This window comes from Chlamydotis macqueenii, chromosome 8, assembly GCF_036417535.1.
Source record: "Chlamydotis macqueenii isolate bChlMac1 chromosome 8, bChlMac1.mat, whole genome shotgun sequence".
Taxonomy (NCBI): Eukaryota; Metazoa; Chordata; class Aves; order Otidiformes; family Otididae; genus Chlamydotis; species Chlamydotis macqueenii.
Genome location: NC_141563.1, coordinates 25,013,448 through 25,026,438, shown reverse-complemented (window position 1 = coordinate 25,026,438; position 12,991 = coordinate 25,013,448). Strand labels below are relative to the sequence as shown.

The window sequence follows — 12,991 nt, the reverse complement described above, 5'->3', positions numbered from 1 at the left end:
CATTTTTTTTTTTTTTTTTAACACTAATTTTTAAAACAATACTAGAGTACTTAGAGTACTATTGTTGCAAGGTCATATTCTTTGATTACTACAGTGAAGCCCAGAGTTCATTAATTCATATCATTGAGAAACACTAGAAATGAGAAGTAGAGTGCATAAAAGCTCAGATTATGAAGTCCACATTTTAATACTTGGTGGACTATATAACTTTGTTTTGCTTTATAAGATAGGACAGGCACGATTTCCAAATGATGTTTAAATCTGGACTGCAGATCTCTTCCCAAATGGGTTGGAAATGTCTATGTGGTGCGTTCGAAACTTCAGAAGGGCTTTTTCACACTTCTACTGCTAGTCCTCTTAGTTCCTTTGGCAAAATGAGCTGGTTCTAAGTGTTTTGCTTTGCTGTGCCCACTGCCAACCTCAGGCTTTTCTAACCTTTGTTATATTTGGATTTTACAGCTGCAACACCAGTCAGTCAAAGGCATTCAGCTATCTCAGCAAGAGGGCACTAATGAACACGGACTGGATGGAAATGAAAGCTACCCTTTCAAAATGGAAATAGTAAGAGCTACGTCTCTCTCATGGCCTGCACAGACTGGTGGAAGGAGCGTGCCTGGGTTTTGCTAACAACTGCCTTCCCCTCTGGCTGAGCCTGCAGCCGAGCCCGGACTGCGTTACTGATGGAGTGGTGGTCAGTGAAGTCCCTGGCCATGCTATGGCATTGTGGGGCATTTTCACCTGTCTTTCCTTGTGTCTGGGACATTATGTGAGCTAGGAGTGTCTTCAGGACTTTTGGGTTTAAGCTGTCACATGCAGCATCTTCCTAGTGGGAGTTTTATTGCCTGTGAACACTACAGCCACTGGAAAGTGCCAAAGGGGTAGTGTCTGCTGGAGGAAAGGCATAGGTGTGGGGTTTTAGTATGGGCAAGATACCTTTTTCCAGGCATGACAATTTATCACAAACAGATGTGTAGCTTTTCCAGTGGCTCCCTTTCATTGGTGTGTGGGAGGTGCCTTTGCGTTGGTGCAGGATCCAAAGCAGGGCTTTAGTAGGGACAGGCCTGACCTGGCAGACTTATTGGTTTTTAATGCTCTACAATATGTGTTATTATTATCATATATTGGCATTGTAGAGTATATACTGATTTAGGACTGCTGATCAGTTTCTTCCTTGAAGATTTTTTTTTCCCTGATGACTTTAACAGTCTGTAAATTGTTGCTGGGAGAAGGCATTTGCCTTTATGAGCTGCTTGCATTTTCTGTACTGTACATCCCAGCTTGATCATTGTTAATTAGTGTCATGCTTCTGTGTGGATGACTGTGTTTTACTGCGAGCAGAATTACTACACTTACTAATGGCTTTTTGCTGTTACTAAATTCCTGTTCTAGTAGTTGAGCTTGAAAGTTCATTTTTCTTCTCTCACTACATCTCTTCGCTACCTTTGTCTTATCTATCTGAAGTGGCTGACTGGCAAAAGTTTCTCTTCAGTAAACAAGTGGATTAAAGAGAAAGGTGTTGGATTAAAGATGACAGTCTGATCCTATGAAAGTCAATGGCAAATCTCCCATAAGTCACAGTGAAAACAATACTAGGAAGAAAGAAAAGAACTCTTCAGGTGTTAATATTAGTGTGATTTTAAAGGAAAGTGGAATGCAATATTCTTCATCTCCTTTGTTTGGGGCTATGCTTTTTTTTTTTTTTTTGCAGTGTAGGACTTCTGATGATTTAGCAAAACACAGCTTTTGCACAGGGACTTTGTGAATGCTTTATCATAGACAAAAATACAGTGCAAGAACTCATGGTATTTGCCTTGTTTTGAACATACTTGCATGAGAGAAAAGCTGTTGAATAGAGCATTGGCTATCATCTTCATATAGACTCAGTACACATGAAGGTTCTCGAATACAACATACAGAGTAAACTAACGCTGGGGGGAGGAGAAGAGGCAGTAACATTCTTTTGCTGTCTGTAGGTTATCCGCAGGAGAGAGGCTCAGGAGCAGACGTGCTTGCCATAGGGTAAGCACCAGGCATCAGGGCTCAGCCCACTGAGCCCTTGTTTGGACAAACTCAGAATCGTAGAATCCTGGAATAGTTTGGGTTGGATTGCAACTCGAGCGTGAGAGGAGTGCTGTACATTACTCATGTTTCTGCTCTGAGAAATGTTATTCTGTATTTGTTCAGCTATTTAGCTTTCAATTCTCCTTCTGAGAGTCAGGTGTTTTAGTTAGACATAAAAGTATTTTCTTTTATGATAGTTTCCTGGCAGCTTTTGGGCTCAGCAGTACCTTGTCTTTCTTCTCTTGGAAGAACACGTTGCCTACTACTGCTTGTTATGAAAAACAAATCATGGCTCACTGCATAGCTGATTCATGTGCAAGGTGAAGGAATATTGTGCCATTGCTCAGGGCTTGAAGGTGCCACCTATTCCTGGTCCCCTGAGGTAGGTGTGAATTGTCTTTCTGCACAGGCCTAGTGAAAGCATGCTGATTAACACTTCACTGCTTAAACACAGTCTAACTGTCCTACTTATGCTTTATTTTAGCTTTATGGTGCTATTGATCATACATATTCTTCTATATATTACTTTTTTGGGGGTATTTGAAATGCCACCCGATGTATTATTTTTCCCTGAAGTTTTTGAAGACATCATTTTCATAGATACACAATAGAAGATGGTAAACCAAAAAAAGAAGTTCCTATTCATACTTTTAGCTCATGAAGCAACAGCACATCCATTGAAATTTAAATGAAAATGGGGACTGTGTCACACACTATAGCTCTCTGGAAAGCTGCAGTGGGAGTCTAGCAGTCCAATTCATTCCTTTGTGGAACGTACTAAGGCTAATGGTCTTGCTGGGAGTAAAATGTATTTTTTTTTCAGAACATTTCCAAGAACAGACTTTGCTCTTTACCAGAAAACATAAAAGAAAACAAATGCTTACTGTGTCTTCAGTATGCTAAATATGAAATTCTTTGCACAATGGAATGTTAGCAGTAGCTGTAATCATATTTTCCTTTCATCACCTAGTGAACATGATTTTAAGAGAGGGCTGCTGTAATTATATTTCAGATAAAAGGAAACAATTTCTGGATAATATTACAGTTGGTCTGATTGTTTTGTTGATAGGGAAAAAGAAAGAGAAAGACCACATGAATACTTATTTAATGAACAACATATTTATTAAGCAGTGCAGACTGTACATAATACATTTGACTTTGGATGCAATGCAGCAGGCTTATTTTCTTCAAGAACATTTCTTAATATTTTACTACAGCTATTACGTTCCCTTCTTATCTGACTGGCTCTTCAATTATTTGTATAGTATGTCTACAGCACAACACTAAAGCATTTAGCTTAACTACAGGCACCAGTGCAGGTACAATCAATGTCAGCATCCACAGACTCCACAACATCCTCAGACGCAGATTTCTTATCGCTGCTTCTCTGCCATTCCAGCAGGCTTACAGCAGTATCTGGCAGAAGAGTGAAGCCATTGTTAACTAACATCAAGCAAATTAACACATTTCAAGGAAATACTGTTTTGATGGCTGCTGACTCCCTCATCCAATAAAGAATGAAATCCTGTCCTCACAACTGACATCCAACTGACTCATTGACTTGGAGAAGGATTTTAATCTATGATATAATTACTAGAATACTTCCCTAAAAACAAAATGAGTAACATTTCATGAAGCACAAAGACAACAAGCAGGAGGCTGTAAAAGTGCTGGAGGTAGCAATTGTCAATGTAAGACCACCACGTACCAACGCACATCAGCAATCTCTTCTTATGTTGGTGCTGCATATCACTATGCATTTCAGCTGACTACTTGTCAAAGTTCATTCTGAAGGATAAACCCTTTGGAGAATTTTCAGAGGTTCATAAACTTCTAATTAAAAAGTTTCCCATGTATTGTGAGATCTGGCAGAGCATTGTCTGTTGCAGTATTAACCTTACCACACTGCTTTATCAACAGCAGCTTGAATAAGCCGTATCCCTTAATGCTGAAATAATCTAAATGGAATAATGATATTCATCCTCCCAATAAATATTCTTAGCTACTTGGAGGTTTATCATTGCATCTGGAAGAATATTAGGACATCATAACAAGAACAGGTAAAGCTTTCATAATTTTACCTCCATTTTTTTTATCCCTTAGTTGGGCAATACATTTATAACATGCCATCTCTCATCACAGGGAAAGCTGGAGACTGCTGTATGAGTTCAGGTTGTTTCAGTCACTTATCTCCTGAAATGCTAACACTCTCCCTGGCTAAATTACTGTCCAACTTGAAGCACAGACTTTGCATAATAAACTGGAAAATAAATATTTCCCAGGAAGGTGCTGGAGATTCTTCTTAAAAATATATAATATTTTCAAGCTGTGAAGTTGAGAAATGCTATAAAATGTATGGGTTCTGTTTTTACTATATGTTAATTCGTGTTATGCCTCTTACTCTTGGACACACATTCATATCCATGTAGGAAACAGTTCCCTCGGCAAACCGGATCTTGGCTGAGTAACCGACTCCTATAGGTAGGGCTTGTGGCATGTTTGAAATGTAAATGAATATGTAGACTTAAACTTGGAGTGGTATCTGCCTCAGTCAAGATCCTAAGACTACAGTCTCACTGATTTGAGGACAGCAGGGGAAATTCTGCATCCTTGTACTTCATGTTATCCTTGCTCAACCAGTGACAGTGATGAGATCCCTCTCTTTTGAAACTGTAGACTAGCAGATCTGAGTTCTTCTACAAAGAGCTGAGAAAAAAGGTCTTTGCCTAGTGTATGCAAATAAGTATTCTCAGCTTGAGAAAGATGGGGATTTTTTTTATGCTGCTTCTCCAAGTCATCGAATAAAGGAAGAAAAAGAACAGTTTTTAAGGGCTGGCCTTGTATTCCTATTGATCCTTAGCCTGAGGAAAAGCAACCTTCTTGCAAGAAAACCCACAAATGGCATCTTTTCTCTTCTTCCTCCTCCTTCTCTCTCTCCCTCTCCTCTTCCTCCTCAGGATAAATAAATAAAAAACCCCCCTTGATTAGGAGTGCTGCTAGCAGACTTCCCAGTCTCTGGTTCAGTAAATGAACCAGAGAAGCCTGCAGTTGCTGTAAAAGCAGCACTGGCCGTGACAACTAACATATTTTTTTTTTTTTTTTTTCTGATTTTCCTCTTTTCTCACACATTTTTGTGAGTGAATGACAGATTTATTATAGCCTAATATTCTGAGGCAGTGAGTGGCCTGGGGCAATGACATTTCAGAGATACAGACTTGGACACACAAAAGAAATCTGTGAAACATGGATATGACAAGATTTTTGGAAGGTTTTTTTTTGTTGGGGGTGGGTTTTTCTTTTCATAAAAGAATGCATTTATTCACATCTTGGGGAGCTGTCGGAAAACTATTAGCACTCTATGCTACTTGTTGAATAGGCTGCTGTAGATGGTTGACTTATAGAGAGATACTCATTGCTTTTATGAGCTGATTCAGCACATTGCAGATATTAATAACATGAGCAAAGTGCAAAGTTCTACATAGATGTTGTTTGAAATCAGACATAAAACACTTTGTTCCTCTCCAGTATTACCCAACACAGGGATTCATTGGCTTCAGTGAAACTACACTGGATTATCTCAGCTAACAATGGATTTGGCCAACAATGGTTAACATAGGGAACAGACCACTTCAGTAGATATTCCCTAATGGTAGGCTTCCCTCTAAAGTGTACATGCACTGTGTAATTTATTAAAGATTTAGGCACCGGAAATATCTGCAGGTTCCAGGCTGGATCCTCCTCTCATGCTTACATAACTTTAGTGTGAACCTGCGTTAGACAATGTATCACATCCGTGACAAATTGGTATAAGTGAAAGCAGAAAAAGGCCCAGTATTTTTAAAAATCTGGAGTACGAGCGTGTGTGTATAAAACACCTTCAAAAACAAACCATTTTTGGGAACATTTTAGAGAACATTTCAGCAATGTGCTTTTTGCTGATGTATTGCACAGTGGCATACCATGGCAGCCTAATCCCAGCAGTCATGTCACACTACTTGACTGACTTTCAATTGCCTTGCTTGCCCTGGTCTACACACAATTGCAGGCTGTAATGTGCATAAAAGGACTCTGTGTTGCTTATCTCAACTTTATGGAAAACATGAAAAAAATTCTTATCGATCACTGCTGCCCCTTTTACCACCTCAAATGTTTTTCTCAGATGATGCTACCTGCCGTCATCTAAACTAGCTTTTAGTTGGCCAGGACTGTCAGTGGTTACAGCAAATACTAATGGGATTAAAACCAGCAGCTGAGAGAGAAGCAGGAGCAATACAGATCTGTGCGTGGCTGTGCTGTGTTTTGTTCTTTAGAGTGCTCTGACAGAGCTCCTACAGTATGTGACACAGAGAGAAAAATATTGTACCTTTTGGGAAACAGTGGAAGCCAACCTTAACCGAAGTTTTTTCGATTGGAGTACAGTCCTTCATACATTTCAGTACTGGGTCAACAGAGTAGCACGTAGATTCCTCTCCATCAATAGTAGGATTTCGATTCAGCTTCACATAACTGCGCTGCAGCTTGCACCCTAAGAGGAAAAGGAAAGGTAGTTAAAATTGTAGAAATAAATCCCAATCGATCCTTGCAATAATAAAGGTCCATATTTTTTCTTCAGCTTTTATTAAAACACAGGTACCTGACAAACCATTTTCACAGCAGCAAGGTTATCAAGATAGGATGATAATAAGTTGGGGGATAGAGGAAAGAGTCTGAAAGGGGAGCTATTTTTAAAATCTAATTGCACGATATAACCCAAATGGAATCATGTATACTCAGTTTTTTAAAACTACATAATACACAGAAAATAACCTCTCATGTCTGAAAGCTATTAAGAAAAGATACTGCAAGCACAATGGCTACTTCATTGCATTAGGAAAAATGTCAATTGTAGTGAATACATTTAAAAAAAAAAAGGGCAGCATTTATATAATAACATCAAGGATAATTTTTGTATTGGATGATTTTTATAATGCTGCAATTATCTCACTAGAAAGGTATAATGTAACTTAACAGGATCCCAGCTATGACTCCGTTTCCTGACACACAGACGAGTACAATCCTGTTTCCACTGAAGTCAAGGAGAAAACAGCCATTAACTTCAATAAAGTTATCTCAGGTCCAAGGTAAATGGAGACCTGCAGAACAAAACTATATTGATGTTATGGGAGACCATCATTGTTTTTCCAGCTATGTGTAACAGGAAGTTCTCCTACTTTAGGAGTACTTCCAAGTATTTTTCTGAGATTGCACACTCAGATGGTGCAGAACAAAAATGGAATTTTGTGCACTCTGAAAATTTATGTAATCTTAAGATCTGACACTACATTCATAGCTTGCAACTTGTTTCATTAAATTAAGTCTGCAGAAGACAGCTGAAATTGCTTTGATCCAGTGGTGAAAAAAATCGCATTTCAGTGGGAGCAAGATTAGGCCTGATTTTGCCTTTCCAAGAAAAATGCTACTCAGTGTAAGAAATTATAGTAGAATCAATTATTTAAAATTGAACTGCACATGAGACAAAGGCTTTTGCTGTAGTATATATTCTCTATATTCACAGGCAGTCTTTTAACTGGTCAATGAAGTTAAAATAGATATATATTGCTATCATTTTTTTTTCTAAGTAAAAGATATCTGCTGCTTTGAAAAAAAAAATTTCTATCTATTGGCAAAGGAAAAGTGAAATTGTATTCTCCCCAAGCATAAATTGTTTTCAAATCTACTCACCACCAGAGCAGGTTTCTTCTAGCAATACCCATGAATGAACAAAAGCAGGACAGCTGTGTGCCAGCTTACGATTTGGCATTAGGAGTTCATTGTGCTTTTCTCTGTCATTATTTCCACAGACTCCACAGGTCTTTCCTCTCATCCATGAAGCAACCGTAACCTATAAAATAGCACATCTTTGTAGTGAATACTGAAGTGTTAGTCTGTTACATTGCCAAGGTACTAAAAGGAAAGAAAGAAGTGACCTTGAAAGTAAGGTAAGCCCAATACCTTAAGGATCACACCATCAAAAGTCACAGTCTTCAGTCCGTGTTTTGGAGCTTCAACGACAACTGTTGTTCCATTTTTATAAATTTTAATGTTATCTGTAAAAAGATAGTGAATCTTAAGGTGATCTGCTTAATTCCAAATTAATTGAGAAACTGAGTATCACAATATATACCATAATGCATTTCCTTCACAATGATAATTTTGTTGCTACAGTTGAGAAAGCAAAAATAGAAGAAGTTCTCTCTTTATCTGCAAAAATATTCTACTGCTCTTCCTTATAGTTGGAACTGACTTTTGTATCTAGTCTGCTAAGTCTCAAAATTGTAATGACATTGGTGGTGCTCCAGCTAAGTATCTGAAACAAAACATCTAACTGTGACTACAACAAGCACTTTTTTTTTTCTAAACAATCACCAACATGGACGTACCATATATATATATATATATATATATATATATATATATATATATATATATATATATATATATATATATATAAGAAAGGGCTTTATTTACCTGTCAGTTATGCTGGTGGAAAGCGAGGGTGTATACTATAGGAAACAGGAATGTATTCAATACAAATCTTAAGAAAATAAAGGCCCTAGTTTTTCTTTACATTAATCCCACTTGTGTCTTCTTTACAGTGAGATGTTTCTGTAGAATTTATAAAAACATCTTGAAGATATTTAGTTTCCAGATCAGTCCTGGAAAAGTGAGTATCACAGCTTACCTTTTTCATACTCAGAAAATCCACTGTGTGATAGAACTTGTTCTTCATTGCACACCACAAGCAGAGATGAGTTTGTGGCAGGACAGATTGTGATGTTCCTTCAGGAAAAAAAAAACCAAACAAAACAAAACAAAAAAAAACCCCAAAAAACTAGTGATTAATTTAAAATATGAAAAGTAGAGATATTTGTGATCAAAGCTAGCAGAGAACCAATTTGAATATCAGAATTTTGAATAAATGAATAAGCTGTTTTCTTTACAAAGTACAAAACTGATCAGAACTTTGGGTTTTGAGATCTCACCATTAAAGAAAAGACAACAGGAGGACTTAATGGGCAGGTTATTACAAAATGGTGGCTGTGAAATTGAAGACAAGAACAACTAAACCAAAGAGTCTCAGATGAGGATTTCTACTGGAAATCCTCTTTCCCCAAATATCTGATTCCAAACCAGTTTCACCTAGGAGCTAAACATCTCCCATCCCCAGACTAACTCCCTGAAACTTTATACCTAATTCTTGAGCCCTCAGGATAAACCACACTTACGCTGATGTTGTATTTATGTGAACCTCTCTTGTGAAAGACTGAGGATCAACCTTTCTTGTAGTAATGATGAATTCTGGGTGTTCAGTACAGTCTTGGGCCACTATCAGGTTGCAGCTTTTATTGAAAGAATATGTACGGCTTACGTGATCGAACGTTTTGAAATCTGCCTCTCTGACTTCACATGTGGCTGCAAAATAAAACCAGAAAAGAAATGGTAGATGTGACAAAGGCATGCATGCTGCTGCGAAGTAGTGAAGGCCACTTCTGTGAGACTGAACTACCCAGCAAACAGGAAAGAAACTCCAACATCTCCTTGACAGAAACTTTCAATACTGCCAGAGTCTGTAAGGACAGGATACCCCTACAGAGTAACTAGCAGATATAGACTGCATTAGTATTGATTTTAATTGCATGCTAAACACAAAATTCAAGCTAACAGGGACTAAAATGTACCAAATTATTGAGAAACTAAAAAGAGTAACCGTGATAAAAAGTAATTCACATTTCCTACAGAAGTGCTAGGTGCAACTAGCTAAGACTCACATGACTCCTCTTTGAAGAAACTAAACAGGGCAGAAAATACATGATCTGTCTTGTACCCATCATCTGATGCCTCTCAATGGAGAGATGGCACCTTCTTAGAAGGGACAAAAGACAGCCTCTAGTCCTTGCAGTCAGGAGTGATTCCTGAACTCTGTTTAAATCAATTTGAAGTATCTTCAGTCACCTGCCGACAAATACACCTCTCTAAAGGAAGGAGCTGTTGAGAAAGCAGGTAGAGATGCTATGCTTCCCTGTAAGTCCACTACAAGGAAAGGCAAGGCCTGGCCGTGGCAGAGGATGGATCTACAAACATTGCTTATTCATGAGACAAGCATATAAGTAATATTTACATTGATCTTCTTGAGCTATTTGCGAAGCTATTTCAGGAAATAAATTCCAGGCAGTGATATCTCGAGTCTCGTAAGTTGGAGATGGGCCTAAGGGCAGAGTGAATGGCAGCCGGAGTGCCTGATAGTAAAGTGTTACCTAAAAATGCAGAAATGAAAAGAAATTAAGCTAAATTGAACAATACTGCTCAAGATATGACTGCAAACAAAAAAAAAAAAAAAAAAGAAAAAGACTATTAACTTGAAAAAAAAATGTGGAAGATTGCAGTTGTTAATCTCTCCAGAATGCACTCAAACCTTAAGCTTTTGTGAGGAATCATTGTTTTCTCTTCTAGTCATACTTTTTGACATTTGAGCAATTGTTAAGGACACTGGAAAGTAACTGACATAGATGAAGTTTAAGTGATAATTAAGTGACTTCCTAAAAAATAAGGTAGTAAGTTAAGTAACTGAGTAAGTCAATGGATGCATCAGGAAAAGTGAACAGCATCCATTATAGGCTGAAAACTGGCATGATGAGCACTGGGGTAAGATCCCTCACTGTAGCTACAAATTACATTTACCGAGAGAATCAAATTAATGCCTAGTGTGCCTGCTTCTTCATTATCATATATTAAAGATCCTGCGATACTGAAGCACCATGGAAGTTTAAAGACACACTAATTTCTCTGTGTACGAATAGCTAGCTGTTATTAATTTGCCAGGGATCCATAGGGAAAATTTTTCAAAGCGGTGCATAGGGATTTGGTGGAGAAGGACCAATTAATCAGTGGGATTCTGCAGATCCAGGCTGTGCAAGCTGCTCTGAGAGCGTAACTAACTGCTCCAGCTTGGTTAAGGCAAAATTGCATTTGTGGCTGTCATAACTTGCTCGAATCTGTCTCATCAAGCATGGTTACTGCAGACATGAGACTTGAATGCCAACACAGAGAGATGCCATACATGGTTGCAATGGAGTGCAAGGTGTTCTCAAGACCTCTGTTATCTGCTCTGAGAACCCCTGTACATCCCACAGAACTAGTCACACTGGGTAAGGTGAATAAAGGTGTGAGTGCAGAGCAGCCATACTTGAGATAATTTGGGCCTAACTGGTATTCTCAGCATGGAAATAAAGGTACTTGAGTACAGAGTCTGATTTTCAACTTATTGCTACATTGCACCAAAGCAGCACAAAATCAGAAGTATTCTTGTATGTGTTTCAAGACCCATGTAATGTAGTTAGGTATAGAGCAGCTTCTCTAAAAGGGAATGTTTTGCTTTTTTTTTTTTTTTTTTCCCTTTTATATTAAGTATCAAAATGTTGTTAGTTGAAAATCCATTCAAGGTAAGGAAAAGGAAAATAAAAATTGACACGTACCCCAGGAGCTTTAATTACTGTATCAATTGTTCGTGGAGATGTTGCAGCTGCCCTTACTATAAATTCATTAGATGGATTTCTCTGATGTGCTTCTGAGAAGCCCAACATGAGTGCTGCACCAGGAACATATTGCATGAATCTAGAGATAGATAAATAAGATGTGATAAACTCAGGTACATGAGCAAAAGCAGACATGGGAGGATGAGAAATACTGTTGGTTCTGAAAAATTAGGGAAACCATTGAAGTACTGAAAAGTCAAAGAAATAATTCTTTGGATCAAATTAAATGGTTGATTTTATCCAGAGGAGACACATTGGCTTTATTTTGCTCATTTTAACTGGGTGTTTTTTGAGACTGAATATAAGAACATTTCAAAACAAAAAGGCATTTTGAATTGAAATATCAAATGACTTAATATGGAAAACAAAATTAAGAAAGTAAAGTTTTTAAATATTTGGGGGATATCTTTTAATATAAAACATGTGGAGAAAGTAGAACTGTCGTGGTTTTGTTTAGTGAGGGGGGGCCTAAGGTGGTAGCTTCTGTAGGAAACTGCTAGAAGTCGCTCCCCTTTGTTCAGGGGACTTGGCAAGGCCTAGGGCGGACCTGCTGCTGGCCAAGGCCGAGCTGATTGGTAGCAGAATGTTCTGTGATAACGCCTCTGCGATAACGTATTTAAGAAGGGGAAAACAGAAAAAAAAAGAGAAGAGAAGATGTGAAGAAGCTGAGCGGGGGGCAGAGGCGCAGAGGGGGAGGCGCAGGCCTATAGGCCTTGCAGGCCTCACCCTCTGGCCTCTCGCCAGGCGGCTGACTGGGCCCAACGCGGTCCAGCCCGGCTGCAAGAAGTGGAGAGGAGATGAGAAGTGAATAAGATGTAAAAAGATCCTGAGAGACATCTACCAGCCTGTTGTGAGGAACAGCTGCAGACGCCAAGGTCAGTGAAGAAGGAGGGGGAGGAGTAATGCGGCTCCTGGCCAAGATTCCCCTGCAGCCTGTGGTGACGACCATGGTGGAGCAGGTTGTCCCCCTGCAGCCCATGGAGGTCCACGGAGGAGCAGAGATCCACTTGGAGCCCGTGAAGGACCCCGCACCGGGGGAGGTGGATGCCTGAAGGCAGCTGTGGCCCGTGGAGGGCCCGCTGGGACAGCTGTTCTAGAGGGACTGCACCCGTGGAAGAGATGACCCATGCCGGAGCAGTTCCACGAAGGACTGTGGCATAGGGGTAGGACCCCACAATGGAGCAGGGGAGGAATGTGAGGAGTTCTTCCCCCAACCATGAAGCAGCGGCGTGAAACAACATGTGATGAACTGACCACAACCCCCATTCCCTCTTCCTCCCTGTGCCGCTCAGGAGGGGAAGGTAGTAGAGATAATGTTAAGCTCAGGAAGAGGGAGGGGTGGATGGAGGTTATCTTGT

The 12,991-nt window shown here is 39.3% G+C and overlaps 1 protein-coding gene across 2 annotated transcripts in view; it reads right to left on the bottom strand.

Annotated features, from left to right (window-relative positions):
• Window positions 1-3,358: 3,358 nt before the first annotated feature.
• The window catches only part of LOC104485752 (vitellogenin-1-like), a 44,895-nt gene continuing 35,262 nt past the window's right edge, over window positions 3,359-12,991 (bottom strand). For both annotated transcript variants that reach the window (XM_086753748.1, XM_086753749.1), the window contains 8 exons: window positions 11,574-11,712; window positions 10,220-10,355; window positions 9,327-9,513; window positions 8,783-8,880; window positions 8,053-8,147; window positions 7,783-7,942; window positions 6,425-6,586; window positions 3,359-3,477 (listed from right to left, as the gene is read on the bottom strand). In XM_086753748.1, coding sequence (XP_086609874.1) covers window positions 3,359-3,477; window positions 6,425-6,586; window positions 7,783-7,942; window positions 8,053-8,147; window positions 8,783-8,880; window positions 9,327-9,513; window positions 10,220-10,355; window positions 11,574-11,712 — 1,096 coding nt within the window. The remainder of the gene's footprint in view (window positions 3,478-6,424; window positions 6,587-7,782; window positions 7,943-8,052; window positions 8,148-8,782; window positions 8,881-9,326; window positions 9,514-10,219; window positions 10,356-11,573; window positions 11,713-12,991) is intronic.